This window comes from Leptopilina heterotoma, unplaced genomic scaffold (genome assembly GCF_015476425.1).
Source record: "Leptopilina heterotoma isolate Lh14 unplaced genomic scaffold, ASM1547642v1 Lhet_17, whole genome shotgun sequence".
Lineage (NCBI taxonomy): Eukaryota > Metazoa > Arthropoda > Insecta > Hymenoptera > Figitidae > Leptopilina > Leptopilina heterotoma.
In genome coordinates, this window is record NW_025110886.1 from 1,007,060 (window position 1) to 1,030,279 (window position 23,220).

Consider the following 23,220-nt stretch of genomic DNA (forward strand, 5'->3'; position numbering starts at 1 on the left):
AATAAAATTTTTCGCGGAAATTCAATATTACGTTCAAAAATTTAAAAGAAATTCTGGTCAAAATTTCAAGTATCTTTAGAAATAATAAAATTCTCTCGTCAAAATTTTAATTATCTTTATAAATAATAAAATTCTTCTTCGAAATTCAAATTATTTAAAAAAATTTTTAATAAAATTCTTGTCAAAATTTCACAGGAATTCAATTATTCACAAAATTTTTAATAAATTTTTTCGAAATAATTCAATTATTAATAATTTAATTATTTTCATAATTATTAAAATTCATAAAATTTTTCGATAAATATCAATTATTTAAAAAGATTTTTGTGAAATTCGTCGCAAGAATTTAATTATTTTTATAAAGAATAAAATTTTTCACCAAAATTCAATTATTTTTATAAAATTGAATAAAATTTGTTACGAGAATTCAATTATTTATATATAATTAAATTCTTTACAGAAATTCAGTTATTTTTATATAAACTTGAATAAAATTGGTTGGAAGAATTAAATTAAAAAAAAAAAAAATTAAAAAAAATTAAATTAAAAAAGTATAATAAAATTCTTCACAAAAATTCAATTATGTTGAAAAATTAAAAAAAAAAAATTATGTTCAAAATTTCAAGTATCTTTATAAATAATAAAATTCTTCTCCGAATTTCAATTATTATTTTAGAAACCATTCAATTATTTATTTATTTATGTCGATAAATAACAAAATTCTTCACGAAAATTCAATTATTTTTAAGGCATTTTAATAAAATTCTTCGCAAAATTCAATTATTTCTAAAAATTCTAATAAAATCGTTCGCAAGAATTCAATTATTTTCAAATATAACAACATTTTTCACATAGTAAATCAATTCTATTTAAACATTTTAAGAAAATATTTCACAATAATTCAATTATTTTCATAAATAATCAAATTCATTGCATGATTTCAATTATTTTCAATTCAATTTTTGCAGGAATTGCTGAAAAAATTCTTAAAAATTTAATTTCAATTCCGTGAAAAAATCAATTATTTAAAAAAAATGTGTTTTTTCAAATTCTTTGGAAGAATTCAATTATTTACAAAAATATTAGAATTTTTCACAGGAATTCAATTATTTTCAATTATTTCAATAAAATTGATGAAGAGAAATCAATTATTTGAAATACAATTTTAATTAATTTTTTGTTGAAATATAATTCAATTTTTATTTTAGATTTTAATAAAATTTTTTTCGCAATAATTCAATTATTTTTCTAATTAATAAAATTCTTCTCAGAAATTCAATTATTTTTGAAGTTTTCAATAAAATTCTTTACAATTATTCAATTATTTTCGTAAATAATAAATAATAATAAACATTTGTTAATAAAATTCTTTATGAGAATTCAATTTTAACAAACATTGAATTATTTAATAAATTATTTATTTTTTAATTTAAATAATTGAATTATTCTAGAATTTTCTAATAAAAATTGATTTAAAAATGAATTACCGAATAATCGATTTATTATTTATAAAAATAATTGAATTCTTGCGAAATATGAATTTTATTACACTTTTGTTTTTATTTACTTTTTATTTTATTTTTTTTTTTTATTACTTTTTATTTACACTTGTTGAATTTGAAAAAGGTTTGAATTTGAATGTTTTGAAGAATTTTAATTCCTACGGAAAAATAATAATGATTAAATAATTATTTGAAAAAGAAGTTATTGTTGTTTTTGAATAATTTTACAAAAATTAAAAAAAGTTGTAAATAAATGTAATAGAACATTTTTTTGATTATCTAATAATTTTTAGAATGAATCGCAGAATATTCTTTAGGGTCAGGGAAAAAGTGAAAATCAGTTAGGAAAAAGTCTGGAAATCAGGGAAAAATAAAATTAATTTTTTTGTGGCAATCCTGAAAAAGAAATATTACAACTGTCGTAAAACAGAAATGAATTTTAGATCCAAAAAGAATCTTTTTGATTTTTTTGTCTAACCGCATAAATAAAAGAAGATCGAGGTGAATAATTTGAAATTCACCTTGAACTTGAAATTCTAAAAGAGATATTTCGTTAATATGTCGCAATCTGAGGAATTACGAAAAACCTGTTTCATTGGTGATAATGACAGTATATAGTATAGCTTCGATAGGCGAAAAAGGAAAAAAAAAAGAAAAATACAAACGTCAAGTGGGGTATCTTTAACAAGCAATGACTGGGTGATTGATTCAGGTGATCATTATCCAATCAGAAGAATTATATGTTTAAGCCAAACACACACGTTCATTTCTGATGTAATTTGTTGAAATGGAAGTGTATATATGTATTATATTTATATATATGATCTTGTTTCATCGGAATTTATGGCAAACACACTTTTGTATTATGAAATGTAAATGAAGAAAGAAATCAATTGACCCAGAATAGTTGCGTGAAGGATAAATATAATATTTTTATTGTTACGTGTATATGTATATGCGCTAGTTATGATGACCTATTACATCAAAGGGAAAAAATGAAAATTCTCTCTAATTGCTGTTATTTAACAGGATCCGATTGTTCTTCTGTTATTTGTACAAGACATTAATTTTTTTTTCCAAAGAAACGGTAATTGTTAGTTGATAAAATGATCAAGTAGGAAAAAAAAACTATTGGAAAAATAAACTGAAATAAGTATTACAAAAAAAATATTTTTTACTTGAGTTTTCGACTTTCGAATTTTGTAGTATAACATAGCGACTCAGAAGGTGTTTTCGAAAAGTTTTCTCTTGCATACTACGAATCAAAATTATGATAGTAATTGTCAACTTACGGAAGATGCCAAAACAGATGACGATGATGATGATGATGATGATGATGATGATGATGATGATGATGATGATGATGATGATGATGATGATGATGATGAAAATAATGATGATAATAGTAATGATGATGATAATGATGATGATAATGATTGTTTGCAACAGAGAGCAGAAAAGAAAAATTAAGATGATGTCCCTTGATTTATGGAGCAAGATGAAGCAAAACTGGGTAATGTTTGTTTGCATCAAAAGAAAACAAAATACAACAAGAATTGTTTTGTTCTAAAAGAAGCAAAACATGATGGTGCTTGATAGCATCAAAAGGAAACATTTTGTTTTCTACAATTTACATAAATAACAAACTTATTCCCAAAAATTAAATGATTTTGAAGCATTTTAATAAAATTCTTCTCAGGAATTCAATTATTTTTCAAGTTTTTAATAAAATTCATTGCAACTATTTAATTAATTTCATAAATAATAAAATTCATAGCAGGATTTCAATTAATTTTTAATACAATTTTACAGGAATTTTATTTTTATTTATTTAGTGGTTATTCATAATCAAATAACAATACTCGATGATTTTTTTTTTTTTTTGAATCATCGATTTTTAATCCTTTGTATGATTGAATAACCTAAAAACATCGTTTTTCCTTGTTTCAAATGAACCATATGTTAATGTTTGAAATGAATTATATTAAATTTTGAAACAAAGATTCTTTCAGTGCGTATCTTCAGTTGACTACTAAATGTTTCATATTGTATGTTGTTTCAAAGGCTTAAAATACGGTCAAACTTTCCCCCAAAAATTAGAACCGTATTCTATCGTACTTAACGAACTGGTGCAACACATAATCTTATTACTAAGGCTTTGTATAATTCTCCATAAAGAAACTATATATTGTTATTTGAAAATTTATTTCAATTTGTGGTTGCGCTATTTAGGAAAAATATTAACGGATCGAAAACTATATATACCAAAATTAACGATTTTACTAATGCTTCGAATAATTTAAACTATACATAATGTTTTTTGATGAAACATTTCTTATACTCCATATTTTTACCGCAGATTAATGAAAACAAAAATTTTTATTTTCCAAAAATACTTTTGGCATGTTTTCATTTATTATTCGCAGCTTTAGTAATATTCCCCAAAAATATTAAACTATTAAAGGAACTTCCCCCTTCAAAATAACCATTAAATTCACTTCCTTTAATTATTGTTAATTAAAGTTGGATGAAAGGTTTGTACTCTTCATGATCCATTTTGAGTAAAAGAATTCAGAATGAAACTTGAAAATTGTTTATATTGATAAGTATAAAGTCGATTGAATCCGAAAAAATATTGAATTAACAAAATTAGTTAACATGGAATTATCAAATACCTTTGATTTAAATTTAATTAATTTTTCTAAAGGCGTAAAATGCTTTTGAATCCAATAAAACTTGATCTAATTTGAAAAATTCTCCAGCGAGCTCTGCAGCAAATAATTTCTATCACAAGATTTGAGAATAGGAGAAAAAATCAGCATCAGCAATATATAACGTATAGGGCGCGCGAGGAATATTTGACTGTGAATGGAAATTTGAATAAATTTTGATAGGACCATACATCATTGCACCTGGTGTGTACCTGAACATAAATACATAATCTACAAAAAGGTGTTCCATAGCGAAAAAAAAGAGAATTTCTTTTTTTTTTTCTTGGGCGTTTCCACATTGTGCATAGTGTTGAGGAGAGCCAATGAAATTAATCAAGGAGCCACGGGATTCCAATAACAACAATAATAATCATCCGCAATCGTTTCTGACATAACACGCAAAGGCAAACGCACGTGCTGACATTGGCAAAGTGTTGCAGCAACTCCGCAACTCTCATTGGTTTATATACATACACACATATATACAAATATATATATCCGGAACGTTATTCGCGCACCCAATGCTCACGAAGTCGAAGGCAAGGGGGAATTAGTGGTCTATTCAATTATTGTAATTTACTTCTCAAACACAAACAGAGCGGCACGCCGTCTATATAGCTGCTGGAGCGGCCTCTCGCCTGGATACACACAATTCCATATATAGAGAGGAGAGGAGAGAGAGAGAGAGAGAGAGAGAGAATTTTGGTGCCGCATACGTGCGGTCTGTGTATGTATTAAACTCCAACATGCGTTTTGAATATACGCTCTTCTATCCTCGCATGCTGCCAACGCAAAACTTGTGGGATTTCATTTGTTTGCTGAAAGCCGGCTTGAATAAATGACGATGAATAGTCTTCGTTTAACCAAAACTTGATGAACAGATCATTAAATTCGACGCCAGAGAGAGAGAGAGAAAGAGAGAGAGACAGGGATCAACGGGGGAGTTAGAGTGTGGACCACTATCTCCCCCCTCTGACATTTTCTTTGTTAAAAGTGAGAAACAAGATTAGAAGAAAGAAACATTGTTTGTTAATCTAATTAGTTACAATCATAACCAATAAGGACTCTATTTCTAAACTTAAATTTAATCCTAGGCATGTGGCATTTTTAACTATTGCATGTGGCAATTATATTGGTGGGACATAATGAGGATGACGTGCTGAACCATCTTCAGGACATCTTGTCCCCCTTTAAAACATTTTAAAATGCTTTTGACAACTTTTTCAAAACTCAACATCCTGGGAATCTTCAGAAGACCCCTATCAGACAATATGGCAATTTTCTTTAATGCTACAAATTCAGACAATGTGGAAATTTTAAAATACAACTGATACACATTCAGACCCCTTTAAAACATTTTAAAATGCTTTTGACAACTTTTTCAAAACTCAACATCCTGGGAATCTTCAGAGGACCCCTATCAGACAATATGGCAATTTTCTTTGATGCTACAAATTTGAATAATGTGGAAATTTTTTAATAAAACTTGTTTGCTGCTACAGATTCTCAGACAATATGTCGAAATTATGAATTACAATTTATTTGCAGATACAGATCCATAGACAATGTTGTAAGTTTGGAATACAACTTCAGGCTTCGTATACTTATCTACTAAAACCTACTAATTTACTAATTACGTTTTATATACGTTTTTTACATTATGCTACTATTTGGGGAATTTTTTTTAGATTTCAGCCACTAAAAGCTACTATTTCTGATTTTTCTCGAGCATTTACTTTAAAATCACGACTAATACTAGAAATAAAAAAAAACAATTCTCCAAACTTATCATCAAATTCTTTAAAAGCGATTCAATTATGTTTTCAAAAAATATATTCGAAATTCATTTCCAATATAGTATTTTCATTAAAAGCAAAAGAATTCAATTATTAAAAAACAAAATTGATAAAATTAATCCAAAAATTCAATTATTTTCATAAATAATAAAACTTATCGAAGAATTTCAATTATTTTTAATTATGTATATAAATAACAAAATTATTTTTGAAAATTCAATTATTTTGATGCATTTTAAAAAAAACTCTAAGCAATAATTCAATTATTTTCATAATTAATTAATTAACATCTATTTATCACAAGAATTCAATTACATTTAAAAGTAATAAATTTATAGAAATTCAATTATTTTTAAAAAATCACAAAAAAAAGGTTCGCAAAAATTCAATTATTTACATAAATAACAAAATTATTACCGAGAATTCAATATTATATTTTGAGGCATTTTGATAAAATTCTTATTGCAACTATTCAAGTATTTTCATAAATAATAAAATTTATTGCAAGATTTCAATTATGCTTAAGACAATTTTTACAATAAGAATTGCTCCAAAAAATTGTTAAAAATTTAATTTCAATTCCACGAAAAAATCAATTATTTAGAAAAATGTAATAAAATTCATTTGGAAGAATTCAATTATTTACAAAAATGTTGGAATTTTTCACAGGAATTTAATTATTTTCAATTATTTTCATAAAATTGATCGAAAGAAAATCAATTATTTTAAATACAATTTTAAGTAAATTTTTTGAAATAATTCAATTATTCTTTCAGATTTTTAATAAAATTCTTCTCCAGAATTCAATTATTTACATAAATAACAAAATTATTTCCAAAAATTTCATGATTTTGAAGCATTTTAATAAAAGTTTTTGCAAAATTCAATTATTTTCATAAACAACAAAATTATTCCCAAAAATTTCATGATTTTGAAGTATTTTAATAAAAATTTTTGCAAAATTCAATTGTTTTCATAAACAACAATATTCATCACAAGAATTTAATTATTTTCATAAATAATCAAAATCTTCTCAGGAATTCAATTATAGTTTTGAAATTTTTAATAAAATTCTTTGCAACTATTCGATTATTTTCCTAAATAATGAAACTCATCGCAGGATTTTAATTATTTTTAATACAGTTTATTCTTGAAAATTTAATTTCAATTACTCGAAAAAATCAATTATTTTAAAAACGGTTTTTTTTAATTTGTGGAAGAAAGAAATTATTTATTAAAATTATTTATTGTTTTAATTACTTTTTTTTTAAATTATTCAATTTTATTTTTCTATATTTTATTAAAATTTTTCCCAAGAATTCAATTTTTAAAGATAAATGACAAAATTATTCCCGAAAATTAAATTATTTTTGAGGCACTTTAATAAAGTTCTTTGCAAAATTAAAATATTTTCATAAAATAACTATTCATCAAAAGAATTCAATTATTTTTAAAAGCATTAAAATTTTTTCTGAGAAATTCAAATATTTTTCAAAATTTTAATAAAATTCTTTGCAGCTAGTCAATTATTTTCCTAAATAATAAAATTCATCGCAGGATTTCAATTGTTTTTAATACAATTTTACAGAAGTTGCTTCAAAAAAGTAATTATTCTTAAAAATTAAATTTCAATTCCTCGAAAAATTCAATTATTTAAAACACTTTTTTTTAATGTTTTTTGGAAGAATTTAATTTTTTACAAATACATTCGATTTTTTCACATGAATTCATTTATTTACAAATATTTCAATAAAAATGTTCGAAACAAATCAATTACTTTCAAATAAAATTTTAATTAAATTTTTTTTTTATAATAATTCAATTATTCTTTTTGATTTTAATAATATTCAATTATGTCTATAAATAACAAAATTATTTTCAAAATTTAATTATTTTGAGGCATTTTAATAAAAAACTCTAAGCAATAATTCAATTATTTTTATAAATATCATTATTTATCACAAGAATTCAATTACTTTTAAAAGTAATAAATTTATTTTTAAAAATTCAATTATTCAAAAAAATTCTTATAAAATCGTTCGCAAGAATTCAATTATTTTCACAAATAATAAAATTCTTTTTAGAAATTCAATTACTTTAAAAAAAATTAATAAAATTCTATACACATACATTTAATTATTTGCAAGAATTTTAGTAGAATTCTTTGTAAAATTAAATTATTTTAAAAAATTTTTCTCAATTCAATGATATATTGAAATATATCAACTAAAATTTCCAAAACAGAATTCAATTATTTAAAAAATTTGTTGTAAAAATCTTTGTTAGAATTCGATTCTTTTCATGAATATTAAAAATTTCTCAGGAATTCAATTTATTAAAATTAGAATTTGCATAAAATTGTCTAAAGAAATTAATTATTTAAAAAAATTTTTTTTTAAATTTTTCGCAAGAATTAAATTATTTTTATAAATATTTAAATTTTTTCATGAATACCTAATAAAATTCATTGCGGGAATTTAATTTATTAGCAGAATAGGACGGATCTTTCGTAGTTCAAAAAATTTAAAATTTATACATATGGAAGTTAGTTTTATAAATTTTTTTTTTTATAATTTTTATAAATTCGAATACAGAAAGTAAGGATTCTGGTGAAACACAACCGCGAATTCCGTTTTGGTAAAAGAAATTAATTTTTCCCTCCTTCCCAATAGAATTAAATCTTTTCAAGTTCGGATCATCGCAAATGAAACCAATTAAAAAAAAAAAAAAAAAAAAATTTAAGAAAGAGAGTGAGTGAGAGAGTCCAGAGGCATTTCCGCTTGACCATGTGTATAAGAATGCCGGTGTAGCGCCGGGGAACGCTTCGGGGCTAGAATAACCATCGAGTGGTTATTCAGAGTCCCTGTCTCTTTTTCTTTCATTCTTTCTTTCTTTCTCTCTTTCGCGATTATAAAGAACTGTCAAAAAAAAGAAAAGAATAAAAGAATTGTGTGTAGCCATCGTCGTTTGGCTATATATGCGTTTTGAAAAAAAAACAGAAAAAAAAACCAGTTGTACGATCGAAAGAGCCAAATGCGAATAACGTGGAGAATGAGCGCGCGTGGGCCGCACGGGTCTTGCTTCTCTTGAGTCGAATTTCTTTTTTAGCCCTTCTCTTAAACACTATATGCTTTCCTTCAGGAAAGTGACGTCATTCTGATCCAACATACGAGGTGCAACTAGAATTATGCAAATCCAATGCAAATCCGAAAAGACACGAAGTGACGCTAATCCGCGTCACAATATTGGAGGTAATTGGCCGAGAGTGACTTTCTTTTTTTCTTCTTCTATTCGAAACAAATAAATAACTGCCAATCATTCGACTATTTTTCCAACGTGGAGGCGGAAGTCGAATTTCTTTTTTTCTGTCTTTGTACCTTCGACCTGATTACGTGATGTTTGAAGGCGTTGTGTTGATGGCTCTAAAGATGTTCCTATATGATCTCTCTTTGTACTATCTCTTCTTTTTACTTTGGTCACTATAAGTTCTAATTTCTTGAACTTATTTTTATTTTTATTGTATTCTACAGCTTCGGCTATTACAAAACTTTTATCTAAAATATTTGCACTCAGTTTTTAGTTCTACCGTGACCTCTAAAGTAATTTGATCAATTTTCAAAAATAACGGAAGAGTTATTATTATTACGGATCGTAAAGGTCCGTAAATTTGCTTCAAATCCGTAAAAGTCAGTTTTTTTCAAAAAAAGATCCGTAAAGTCCGTAAAAAAAAAAAAAATTTCATCGCAGAAATTCAATTATATTCAAAAATTTTTTAAAAATTCTTCGTCAAAATTTCAATTATCTTATATAAATAATAAAATTCTTCTCTGAAATTCAATTATTTTCGCAAAAATTTTAATAAAATTCTTGACAAAATTTCAATTTTATTATTTTCAAAAATTTTCCTCAATTTAATGATTTTGAATAATATTTATTATTTTAACAGAAATTTTTCAAAAGAATTCAATTATTTACAAAAATTTTAATTAAATTATACGCAAACATTTAATTATTTTCATAAAATAATAAAAATTTCAGAATTATTAATTTTTCAATTATTTACAAATTTTGTTTATAACTTTCATAATTTAATTGTTATTTTTATAAGAAATAAAATTATTACAGGAATTCAATTATTTTTCTGAATAATAAAATTCTTTTTAGGAATTCAATTATTTTCATAAATAATAAAACTCATCGCAGAATTTCAATTATTTTTAATAGATTTGTTATCGAATTTCTCGATAAATGTAATTATTTATTAAAAATTTTATTAAGATTTGTCAAACAAATATTCAATTATTTAAAAATTTGTTGATGAAATTATCTATTTATAAGAATACAAATTTAAAGAAACATTCAAATATTCAATAAATTTTGTTATTGCAATTTCTTCAAAAATATTTTCAACATTTCAATTCAATTATTATTTTCTATAAATTATTTTCGAATCTTTCTATAAATAAACTAAAATTCTTCTTTAAACAAATTATTTTTAATAATTTTCCTCGAATTTTCGAAAAAGTTTTTTTTTGACAATTTTCAAATTCATTTGTTTAAAATTCAATTTTACCAAAAATGTCGATTATTCGTCAATTCTTCAATTAAAAATATATTAGAAAATAACAACTTTAAATTTTTTTTTTATATTCAATTAAACCTTTTGAAAAAAATTAATTTAACAGAATTGTTAGTTAACAATTTAAATTTTCAAAGATTTTATTTTTGAAACCTTTTCAGAATTCGATTACTTCTAAATAAAAAAAATTCAATTATTTCTAAAATATTCAATTACTGATAATTGAATTCTCATAAAGAATTTTATTAACTAAATTTTAAATAATTAATTGAAAATAAATGAATACATGTAAAAAATTTTATTAATTTTTAAAAATAATGGAATTCCTTCGTAGAATTTTATTATTTTTTTTTAAATTGAATTCCTGAGAAGAATATTTAATAATTTTTGAAAATAATTGAATTCTTACGACAAGAATTTTATCAATTTTTAAAAATATAATTGTTTCCCTCTTCCCTGCTAAGAATTTTATTATTCTCTGAAAATAATTGAATTCCTGTGAATAATTTTATTATTTTTTTTGCAAATAATTGAATTTCTTTTTTCTTTCTGCAAAGAATTTTATTAAAAGTTTTGAAAATAATTGAATTCTTGCGACAAATTTTATTATTTACGAAGATAATTAGAATTATTGCGGAATAATTTTATAAAAAATTTCCAAACAATTGATTTTTCTTCGCAAAAAACATTGTTTTTAAATAATTGAATTCCTTTTGGGAAATTTTATTAAATTAAATTCTCATAAAGAATATTATTAACAAATTTTTTAAATAATTCAATTCTTTGGACAAATTGTCAACAAATTTTTTAAGAATAATTACATTTTTCGAGGAATTTGATTAAAATTGTATTAAAAATAATTTTCGAAAATGTTCTTCGACAATTTTCAAAATCCATTTATTTACATTATTCAATTTTACAAAAATTTCAATTATTCGTAAATTCTTCAATTAAATATATATTGAAAAATAAAAACTTTAAATGTAAATAAATTCAATTAAACTTTAAAAAAAAATTAATTTCAAAATTCAATTATTTTTAAAAATTCACACTATATTGCTTTCAATATTCATTTATTATCTAAAATTTTAACTGAAATTTATTTTTATGAAATGAAAATCAATTTTTATTAGATAATTCTACAATTTTTTTTTTTGAAATTAAAGTGTAAGAAACATAGAATTTTGTAGTTTTTGAATTTTTTTCGTTACTAGTCCAGCAGTCACTTAAAACCTTAATTTGTTTAATTAATTAACAATTTATTTTGCATAAATAATCATTTTTTAAATTCTTGTTTGTTATTAATAGAGGCATTATTTTTGTACCTTTCTACCAAATATTATTAAATTTTATCAAAATACAAAGAAGCAATAATGAATAATGAATTTTCCAAAAAGGTACTGTAAAGTTTAATTGTTTATAACTAATTTTATAACTAAAAAATTAAAATTTTTGAAAATGCATTCCGAGAATGTTTTTGTACCACAAAAGACATAGAAATAATTTTTTTTTTTTTTTTTTTTTTTTTTTAAATTTTATAGACATAATGCAAATTTAAAAAGTTTGATTTAGGTGGCCCAGTTCAAAATTTTTTTTCCAGCTTGGCTGCCAAATAAAACCAGACCCAACATTTGTTGTCACAACAAAACAAATAAAGGAAGTTCATTTTTTTTTTTTTGGTTCTTTCGTCATAAATGTAACGTTCCATGAGAAGACTTTTTCTGTCACCACATACAGTCAGTAATAAAGTGACGAAGAATATGGTCCCAAAAAAAGAGTGGGTCAAGGCCTCAAGGACTTGTGAACCACCGCAAAAGGCAACTGTTTATCCAGGTAAATGCATCCAAGTTTCAAAGAAAGAAAAAATTGTCATCATCATCATCATCATCATCATCAGAATCATCAACGTCTGCATCGCGTTTAGTTCTGATGCAACCGAGACGCGACCTGACCCACTCTTTTGCTTCTTCTCAAGCTTTTAACACTACTGTCAGCTGTACTGACCTCGACCTTGCCAAGTGAGGAACACCGCAATAAAAACCGCCAACAAAGACTGTTTGTGTGAGTGTGTGTGTGTGTGTGCAAGGGAGAACCCAACTCTCAGATTACTCTCAAGATAACTTTTAACCGGGTCTCTTCACTGACCGCCCGTCATTCATCAAGACCACCATTCCACCCCATCTAAAACTCTTGTTTCGCATCATCACAAGGGTTGCCGGTTTGAAAGTCCCAAAATAAAAAAGAAAACACTGCGAATTCTAGCTTTTCTCGTGAATTGTTTTCTTTTTTGACAAGAAGGGGGGAGGTGAAATTAAATTAAAATTTTTTTCAACCAAGAGCAGGTAACGTTCTCTTTGTTTTTGATGATGAAAGAAATATTTAGCTTGAAACATTCGAAACGTTTTAAATGTTTTTAAACGTTTTTAATTTTTCATGAAACTCGTTACTTAGTTCGAGTTTCTTAACGTCTGATTTCGAATCTTTACTCTTCTCTTTTTGGGGGCATTCAAGAGTTAACAATTGTTTGTAATTTTTTTCTTTAATCAGTAGCAATTTTTAAGATGGATTTAAGATGGATCTTCCTTATGTTGGAAGATAGATGAATGCTGGAAGAAAAATAGGATGATTTCAACATTATGTAAAAGTGACTATACAATGCATTTAAAAATGCTTCTGTGTTTGCAGTGACAGAAGACAAAATTAATGAAAATGATGATTGTTTGCGCAATAGAGGACTCGTCTGCTATATTTTTGGGTCCTCCAGTGACATCTGTAGCACTTTTAAAGCGACAATTTAAATTTTGCAGATGCGAATAATCGGTAAGTTAAAAAACTCCTAAGGGTGAGAAGAAAACATCCCCTGCAACCCTTGCTAAGACCCATTGGGTAAAGGGGTTCTTTGGGACTTACAGATGTCTTGATGGTATGGTAGGATGCTACAAAAAATTCTTCTTGCAGTTTACCAGTTAGTTTTTGGTTTAGTTTTAGTTTTCGTCATGATAATGTTGATAATAATGATGACGATGATGATATAGACTGTATTGGTAATGATGATGATAATAATAATTATGATAAAGCTAACAATGATGATAAAGTTGACAATGATGATAATTATAATGATGATAAAACTGACAATGATCATAATTATAATGATGATAAAACTAACAACGATGATAATAATAATGATGACAACGATGATATTGACCATAATGATGGTACTGCTGATGCAGACTATACCGATAATGATGATGATAACAACAGAGATGATTTTGATGAGAATGGTACTGAAAATAATACGGGTGATGATAATAATGATAAGGATAGTGCTAAAGAAGGTAATAATATGATGATAATGATAGTGCTAAAGATGGTAATAATGATGATAATGATAGTGGTGACCGTGGTAATGATTATGATAATGATAGTGGTAACCGTGGTAATGATTATGATAATGATAGTGGTGACAGTGGTAATGATTATGATAATGATAGTACGTAACCGTGGTAATGATTATAATAATACTGTTAACGAAGAGGACAATGATAAAAATAATGATGCCGATGATGATGATGATTTTGACAGTAACGATCATAATAGTATTGCTGATAATGATAGTGCTAATAATGATACTGATTACCATAGTTGTGATGATTATAATAATACCGACAATACTGATAATGAAGAAGACAATGCTAATGATAATAATCATGATAATAATGATAAAGGATAGTCATAATGATGGTATTGACGATAATGTTAGTGATGATAACGGCGATAATATTAATGATAAAGATAACGATGGCAATGATGTTAAGATTAATGATTATCATGATGATATTGACGATAATGATAGTGATGATAACGGTGATAGTAATAATGATAAAGATAATGATGCCGATGATGATAATAACACTATTATCTTTAACGAATTTATGCCACAAAAATGTGGAGGAACTCAAAAATTGATTCACATTTTGTCATCAAATTCATGCATTTTATTATCAATTTGATACTTTCGAGAAAACTAAATGATAAGGATGGTAATGATGATGATAATGATAGTAATAAGGATACTTGGTGATAATAATGATAATAGTTGTGATAATAATAATATCAATGGTAGTAATGTTAATGATGATGATGATAATAATTATGATAATGATGATAATGATGATGATAATTGTACTGATGAGGATAATAATGATAATGGTAGTGATGATGATGGTAGTGATGGTAATGATGATGATAATGGTACTGATGATGATGATAATAATGATAATGGTAGTGATGATAATGATAATGGTAGTGATGACAATGATGATGATAATGGTACTGATGATGATGATAATAATAATCGATAGTACGGATGATGATACCAATGATACAGCTAATAATAATATCCATAACAACAATGACGAAAATAATAATGTTGTCGTTCAGAAAACAACCAATTACGCAAATTAATCGAATTCCGAAATGATTTCCAATAAATCCAATTGAATGGCAGGGGGATAGACTTTAAAAAATCATTGGTCACGCGTTTTTGAAAAGATTTGAGATGGGTCTTAGCTACCCGTTATACTAGAGTTGACGTCGAACAAAAGGAAGGCGGATCTGGCTTTAGATTTTAAGGCGATTACGAATCTCCTATTTTGACCCAAGTCGAAGGACAAGGACCGACTGACCGACCAACCGACCGGTTCATTATTAGATCTCTAAAAATGAAAAACAAAGTCGTTTCTTTTTTTTTATGGAATCTTTACCACATTGGTCTTTTATTATCAATAATAACAATTTGGATAAACATTCCCTTTAGTCACTATCATAAAATTTTCCCCTGTTGATATTACTTTTCTCTAATTTTCTGTTTTCTTTTTAAAAATTTTGTTGTTTGATATTGTAATCTCATTTTTCTTTCTCTTTTTAAGTAATGTTCTTTTTTTTGTTCTTCTTCTTGTAATTTTTGTTGCTGTTGTTCCTATTATTTGTTAGTTTTCTTAATTTTCTTTTATTAATTTCATTCTTGATTTTCATATTTTTCTTGTTATAGTTCTTTTCCTTTTTCTTTTTCTTCTTCTTCTTCTTCTTCTTCTTAATCATCATCTTTTTCTTCTTATTTTTGCTGCTGTTGTTGTTCATTTTTTTGATATTTTTCTTAATTTGCTTGGTATTTTTTCTTTTATTATTTTTATTCTTGATTAACATATTTTTCATGTTATCCTTTTTGTTCTTCTTGTTCTTATTCTTCATCATCATATTCGTCTTATTTTTGCTGCTGTAGTTCGTATTTTTTTTGTATTTATCTTAATTTTCTTGTTATTCTTTAATTTATTATTCTTATTCTTGTTTTTCATATTTTTCTTGTACGTCTTCTTCTTGTTCTTGTTCTTTTTATTTTTGCTACTGTTGTTCGTATTTTTATTGTATTTTTCTTAATTTTCTTGTTATTCTTTCTTTTATTATTTTTATTCTTGATTTTAATATTTTTCTTATTTTTCTTCTTCTTCATTATTAAATTCTTCTTCTTAATCATCATCTTTTACTTCTTATTTTTGGTGCTGTTGTTGTAGTTTTTTTTGTATTTTCCTTATAATTTTCTTGTTTTTCTTTCTTTTATTATTTTTATTCTTGATTTTCATTTTTTTCTTGTTATTCTTCTTCTTTTTCTCCTTCTTGTTCTTCTGCTTCATCATCATCTTTTTCTTCTTATTTTTGCTGCTGTTGTTGTTATTTTTTTTATTTTCCTTAATATTCTTGTTATTCTTACTATTATTATTTTTCTTCTTGATTTTTATATTTTTCTTGTTCTTCTTTTTCTTCTTCTTATTTTTGCTGCTGTTGTTCTTATATTTTTTTGTTATTTTTAATAATTTTCTTGTTATTGTTTCATTTATTATTCTTATTCTTGTTTTTCTTGTTCTTCTTCTTCGTCTTCTTTTTTTGTTTTTCTTGTTCTTCTTATTCTTCTTCATCATCATCATCTTTTTCTTTATATTTTTGCTGCTGTTATTTTTTTTATTTTTTTTATTTTCTTGTTATTCTTGCTTTTATTATTTTTATTCTTGATTTTCATATTTTTCTTGTTATTCTTCTAGTTCTTCTTCTTGTTCTTCTTCTTCATCATCTTCTTCTTATTTTTACTGCTGTTCTTATGTTTTTGGAATTTTTCTTAATTTTCTTGTTATTCTTTCCTTTATTATTCTCATTCTTCTTTTTCAAATTTTTCATCTTCTTCTTCTCGTTATTTTTCTTCATCTTATTTTTCTCATTCGCCATCAAAGTTATAAATATATAAGAAAATCCTTCTCTGACAGGAAATTACCTCGTGACACGAGAATCGTTTTATTTTTTTGTGTCCATCGTGTATTTGTAATATATTATATGTATAGAGAATCTATTTATCAGTAGTGACATCAGTTTGTCATAGAGTGTGCAAGAGTATATAAAAAAAAGAAGAAAAAAAGAAAAAAACCGGCGCAGAACATTCTCACATATGCAACTCTCTCGCTCTTGACAAAGAATAGTTATAGTTGCACATAGACACATATATACAGACAAAAAAAAATAAAAAACAAAAAAAACAAACCGACATAATAAAAAAAAAGGAAAAGAAAAATCACGTGTCTCTTCAAGATGGTTGACGTCATATATATATTCTTTTTAAACTCGTTGTGGACAACTTGTATAGGCTTTTCTTCGTCCTTGGACTCACGACTAACATTTATTGTAAAAGCACACATGAAAATTACACAAGACATAATTCCTAGCTAATATATATATATATTTATACACACAAACAACGTAAAGCGCAAAAGGTGTTTAAAAATTAACTGCCACAATTATCTCATTCTTCGGTAATAGCATATCATCAAGTTCAAATTTCCAACAATTTTTATTGGAATTTCAAAATGCAGCCATTATCTAAACTATTTAACAGACACACGTAAGTACAATGTATAAATATGTTATGATCAATTAATTTTTTTTTTTTAATTTCTCAATACACAACTTGGAAAGATTCACCTTTAAATTTGATTCAAATAAACGATTACCTGTCTATTTGGATTTTAGAAACAAATATTTATTGTTAAATGAAATATTAAATTAATTTAATTAAATATTTCTTCAAATGACCAAATTTGGTCATTTGAAGAATTATTTAATTAAATTAATTTAATATATCATTTAACAATTTACCTAACTCAACCAAATCTTTATTTTAATCAAAAAAAAAAAAAAAAAAAAAAAAAAAAAAAATACCAAGAAAGACAAAAAAATGGGCAAAAAATAGATTATGTGAATAAGACGACTGAAAAAGGCTGTGTACCTATGCGTGTACCTATTATATATATGGCACTCGACAAGCCATTCACTTAGTCCCTATGAATGAACACGAACGAATGCACGATGGTAACTTTATATACATACATAAACCTAGCAATTATGTTATTGTTACTACAAAGAGAAGAAGCCACGGCAGAAAAAAAAACATCAAGAAATTGAAAAATAAAAATTAAAAATAAAATTTAGGTAAAAAAAAAATTTAAGTCAATATTGATGAATTTTTTAATTTTCTCGAAAAATGTAATTCTTCTTGATGAAATTTTCTTAAAATTCGTCGAAAAAATTCGATTATTTAAAAATTTGTTGATAAAATTCTTTATGAGAATTCAATTTTCAAAAAAAATTCATTTATTTAATAATTTTTTCATTTTTGTATTTAAATAATTGAATTCTCATAGAATTTTCTAAAAAAAATTGTCTTAAAAATGAATTTCAGATAAAAAATTATAAAATAATTGATAATAGTTCATTTATTTTTTTCGAAGAATTTTAATAAAAATTTTTTAAATTAATTACATTTTTCGAAGAATTTACGTCTAAAATTTTATTAAAAAGAATTGAAATTCTGAGAAGAAATTAAATTATTGCAACGAATTTTATTAAATTTCTTTTAAATAATTGAAATCCTGTGAAGAATTTTATTATTTAATAAAATAATTGAATTTTTGAGAAGAAATTTTACAATTCATAAAAATAATTGAATTTGTTTCGAAGAATTTTATTTTAATTTTTGAAAATAGTAGAATTTCATAAGAATTTAATAAGAAACTTAAATAAATAAATAAATAAATTTTTTCAAGTAATTTTATTAAAAATTTTGTAAATGATGATTTCTTTAAAGGAATTTCATAAAAAAATAATTGAATTCCTCCGAAACATTTTCTTATTTATGAAAATAATTGAATTCCTTTGAAGAATTTTATTATTTTAAAAAAATTTTTTTACTCTCGCGAAAAAATTTCTTATTTATGAAAATAATTGAATTTTTGCGAAGAAATTTTTCAAATTCATAAAAATAATTGAATTTGTTTCGAAAAATTTTATTTTAATTTTTGAAAATAATTGATTTTTTTGAAGTAATTTTATTAAAAATTTTAAAAATAATGATTTCTTTGAAGGAATTTCATCAAAATTGTTGAAAATAGTTGAATTTATATTAAAGTTCTTTAAAATAATTGAATTTAATTAAATATTTTAAAAAATAATTGTATTCTTTCGAGAAATTTTATTAAACTTGTATTGAAAATAATTGAATTCCTCCGAAACATTTTCTTATTTATAAAAATAATTGAATTCCTTTGAAGAATTTTATTTTAAAAAATTTTTTTACTCTCTCGAAAAATTTTCTTATATTTATGAAAATAATTGAATTTTTGCGAAGAAATTTTTCAAATTCATAAAAATAATTGAATTTGTTTCGAAAAATTTTATTTTAATATTTGAAAATAATTGGATTTTTTGAAGTAATTTTATTAAAAATTTTGAAAATAATTATTTCTTTAAAGGAATTTCATCAAAATTGTTGAAAATAGTTGAATTTATATTAAAATTCTTTAAAATAATTGAATTTAATTAAAAATTAAATAAAAATTAAATAATAAAATAAAAATTAAATTTAAAAATAATTGTATATTCTTTCGAGAAATTTTATTAAAATTGCATTCAAAATAATTGAATTTCTCGCCGAAACAATTTATTATTTATGAAAATAATTGAAATCATGAGAAGAATTTTTTTTACTTAAGGAAAACAATTGAATTCTTCCAACGATATTTATATTTAATTTCTTTGAAATAATTGAAATCCTGTGAAGAATTTTATTATTTATGAAAATAATTGAATTGAGAAAACTTGAATTGAATTTGAGAAACTTAATTAAAATATAGTAGATTTTGAAAATATTTGAATTTTTAGCGAAGAATTTCATTATTTGTGTAATGTAATTGAATTCTTGCAAAAAATGTTTGAAAATAATTACATTTATTGAGGAATTCATTTAAAATTTTATTAATAATAATTTAAATTCTAGGAAAATTTTTTATTATTTATGATAATAATTGAATTCTTACAAATGAATTTTATTACATTTTTCTAAATAATTGAATTGATGTGAAAAATTTTATTACTTATAAAAATAATTAAATTCTTACGAAGAATTTTATTAAAATTTTTGTAAATAATTTAATTTTTTTTGAAAAATTTTATAGGAATTGAAATTATTATAAAACATGAAGACAGCGATCACTCCGAGTCTTCGACTCGGAGTGATCGCTGTCTTCATGTTTTATAATAATATTCTTAAAAGTTATTGAATTTGAAAAGATTTAGTATATAAAACCTTTTAGTAAAAAAAAAAAAAAAAAAAAAAAAAAAATTATAAAAAATTTTTTTTTTAAACTTTTTTTTTACTATATATATTCTTTAATTAAGAATATTTTTTTTTTCAGTGAACATATAGAGATGTATATTTATAGAATTCTCGTAATGAAATTCAAAGCGCTTGAAAACTGCTAGGTATCAATATAATGCAAAAAGAAGAAAAAAAAGAAAAAAAAGAAAAAAAAGAGGAAAAAGATGATCGGGCATGTCACGCATAGACGCCGGCTTAAGGACCTTCGATTTGGTTAACCGCAGAAACCGCAAGTGGCAATCATGAGAGTGACTATATATTATTCTATGAGAGAGAAAATCTCTTCACTCACATCTTTGCTTCCTTCTTTTAATGTAATAATTCTCGTTTCTTCCTTATGCATATAATATGTACAAGACACGTGCTGATGCTGTTGCTTCTGATGCTACTCACTATGCCTGCGTCCAGATTCCCTTCTCCTTCTTGACACGCAATGACGTTATAATTTATCCTCCAAGAATTGCAATGACTGCGTGAACGTAACACGCGAACCTTTCTGGAATCTCATCTGCAGGCAAAAATTCCCGCAAAAATGTTGCTTCAAGCAAAATTCAAAGCCACAATTCTAGGGATTGAATCAAACGATTTTTTTTTTTTTTTTTTTTTTTTTTTTTTTTTTTCGTTTTGACTTGTGAGGTCTAGGATTAATGGGCATTTTTCTCTGATTATTTAAATAAACACAAGAAATATAAATAAATAATTTTATTAATCTTCGTATTCTTTCATTCATTCTGTCCGCTCTCCACTAGTTTAATGTTAGTTCCTGTTTATGCTTTTTTTTTTTAAATATTGTTTAACAAATCGAAAATAAAGTATTTTTTCATGATTTATAGTAAAATAATATTACAAATTAGAAAATTTAAAAAAATTATGATTAACAAATAAAAAAATAAAAATTTTGTTTGTTATATGTTTTTTTCTATAACAAATTTCCTTTCACTGATCTAAATTATAATTATTCTCTTTAGGTTTTATAACAATATTTTTAAAGTTGATTCTTCATGTTTTATAATAATTAACGAGGATTCGAGTGTTAAATTCAATATTTTATATTATAAAAATATTGTTACTTATAACTTTCTTAAATATTATTTTCATATTCTATTATTATTTATTATTATCTAAAATTTAAAGTAAAATTCATTTTCAAATCAATTTTTATTAGAAATTTCTACGAGAATTCAATTATTTAAATACAAAAGTAAATTATTTATTGAATAATTGAATGTTTTTTAAAATTTAATTATTATAAAGAATTTTATTAACTTTCGAAATAATTGAATTCTTTTGACGAATTTTCATTAAATTTTTTCGAATAGTTTTCCATTTTTCAAGGAATTTGATTAAAATTGTATTAAAAATTTTAAAATAATTTAAATTCAGCGATGAGTTTTATTATTTCTAAAAATAATTGAATTATTTGCGAACAATTTTAATATAATACATATTTAAAAAGAATTGAATTTCTGTGCAAAAATTTTGTTATTTTTGAAAATAATTCAATTCTTCATAAAAAAAAAGTTTAAAAACTTTATGACTTTATTTGTGAAATAATTGAATTTTTTGATTAATTAATTTACAATAGTATTAAAATTTAAAAATAATTGAAATTCTTCAATGAATTTTATTATTTATGAAAATAATTGAATTCTTGATTAGTATTTTTATTAAAATGATATATTCAAAATAATTGAATTTACGGGAATAATTTTGTTATTTATCTTTAATAATTAAATTCTTTCGAAGAATTATTTACTATGTCAATACCCAATGGGAAATGCCAGTGTAGTGCCGATGTTCACCACTGGCTTAATACTCAGACGATTGTTCGGCGTAGTCTAGCCGAGCCTCGACAATTAGTGCTGGCGCAGTACAGAGTTTTTGTTTCGCCAAAGCTTGGACAAGCCACGGCGGCAAGTGCTGGCTGAGTATAGAAAAATTGTTCACAACGCTCTTTGCCAACATTGCTTTTTTGACATAAACTTGAAAAAAATTATAAATAACCCACATAGCACCATAGTATGAGGTAAGGTTATGTTGAGTACTAATCGTAAGGCACATAAGGTTACACAATATTGCTGCGGTAGACCTGAGGTGAACTAAAAACTTCCGCCATGGAGGTAAGGTTACATGTTAGGGTGTGGTGAGTATATATGATAAGGCCATGGTAACCTTACACGTTAAGGTTAAGGTAACCTTACACGTTAAGGTTGATGTAACCTTACACGTTAAGGTTGAGGTAACGTTACATGTTAAGGTTGAGGTAAGGTTACATGTCAAGGTTGAGGTAAGGTAATTAATAAGTTGTAAGGTTAACCCTGCTGGAAGTAAAGAGATACAAAGAGATTAAAAAAAGGGGATAAAAAAAGATTAAAAGGTATAATAGTTTGGAGATGCAAAATGGATACTTAAAAGAGATACAAATTGTTTATCTCTTTCTATAACCTTATATTTATATATCTTTTTATCCCTTCTAATCTCTTTATATACAGTTTCAGATATAGAAATATATAGAAAAAAATATATAAAAAGAGATAAGAAATTGGGGATGCAAAGTGGTGAATTAAAGAAGATAGAACTTTTCTATCTCTTTCTATTCACACATTGCTATCTTTCTCTATCCATTTTCACATCCTTTCTAATCCACAGGAAAGTAAAAACAGAGATATCCCTTATAGAAGAAATCGATTAATTTCAATTAAAAACTTTCTCTATTGTTGTTAATTGAGTTTCTTAATCGTGTTGTTCTAATTCATTACTATTAACTATAAAAAATTTGCAAGTAAATCTTTAATATATTTTTAGAAAAGTTTCGGTGCTGTGTGAGTTTAAAACTAATTTTGGTTGTCTATTACTGATAAGCATTTATTGGTTAAAT

At 24.3% G+C, this 23,220-nt stretch overlaps 2 protein-coding genes across 2 annotated transcripts in view; both read left to right on the plus strand.

Annotated features, from left to right (window-relative positions):
- The window catches only part of LOC122499589 (prostatic spermine-binding protein-like), a 53,136-nt gene extending 39,050 nt beyond the window's left edge, over positions 1-14,086 (plus strand). Inside the window, exons 2-3 of the mRNA XM_043608037.1 lie at positions 13,547-13,923; positions 13,956-14,086. Of these exons, the coding sequence (XP_043463972.1) occupies positions 13,547-13,923; positions 13,956-14,086 (508 nt within the window). The remainder of the gene's footprint in view (positions 1-13,546; positions 13,924-13,955) is intronic.
- A 179-nt stretch (positions 14,087-14,265) lies between these two features.
- LOC122499590 (prostatic spermine-binding protein-like) lies at positions 14,266-14,598 on the plus strand. Its single transcript, XM_043608038.1, has one exon. It carries the CDS (start codon positions 14,266-14,268, stop codon positions 14,596-14,598), a length of 333 nt encoding a protein of 110 aa, XP_043463973.1.
- Positions 14,599-23,220: the final 8,622 nt, after the last annotated feature.

What these genes read in the sequence shown, in the direction of transcription:
- LOC122499590 (XM_043608038.1), top strand. Translation starts at nt 14,266, where the DNA reads ATGAAGAAGACAATGCTAATGATAATAATCATGATAATAATGATAAAG.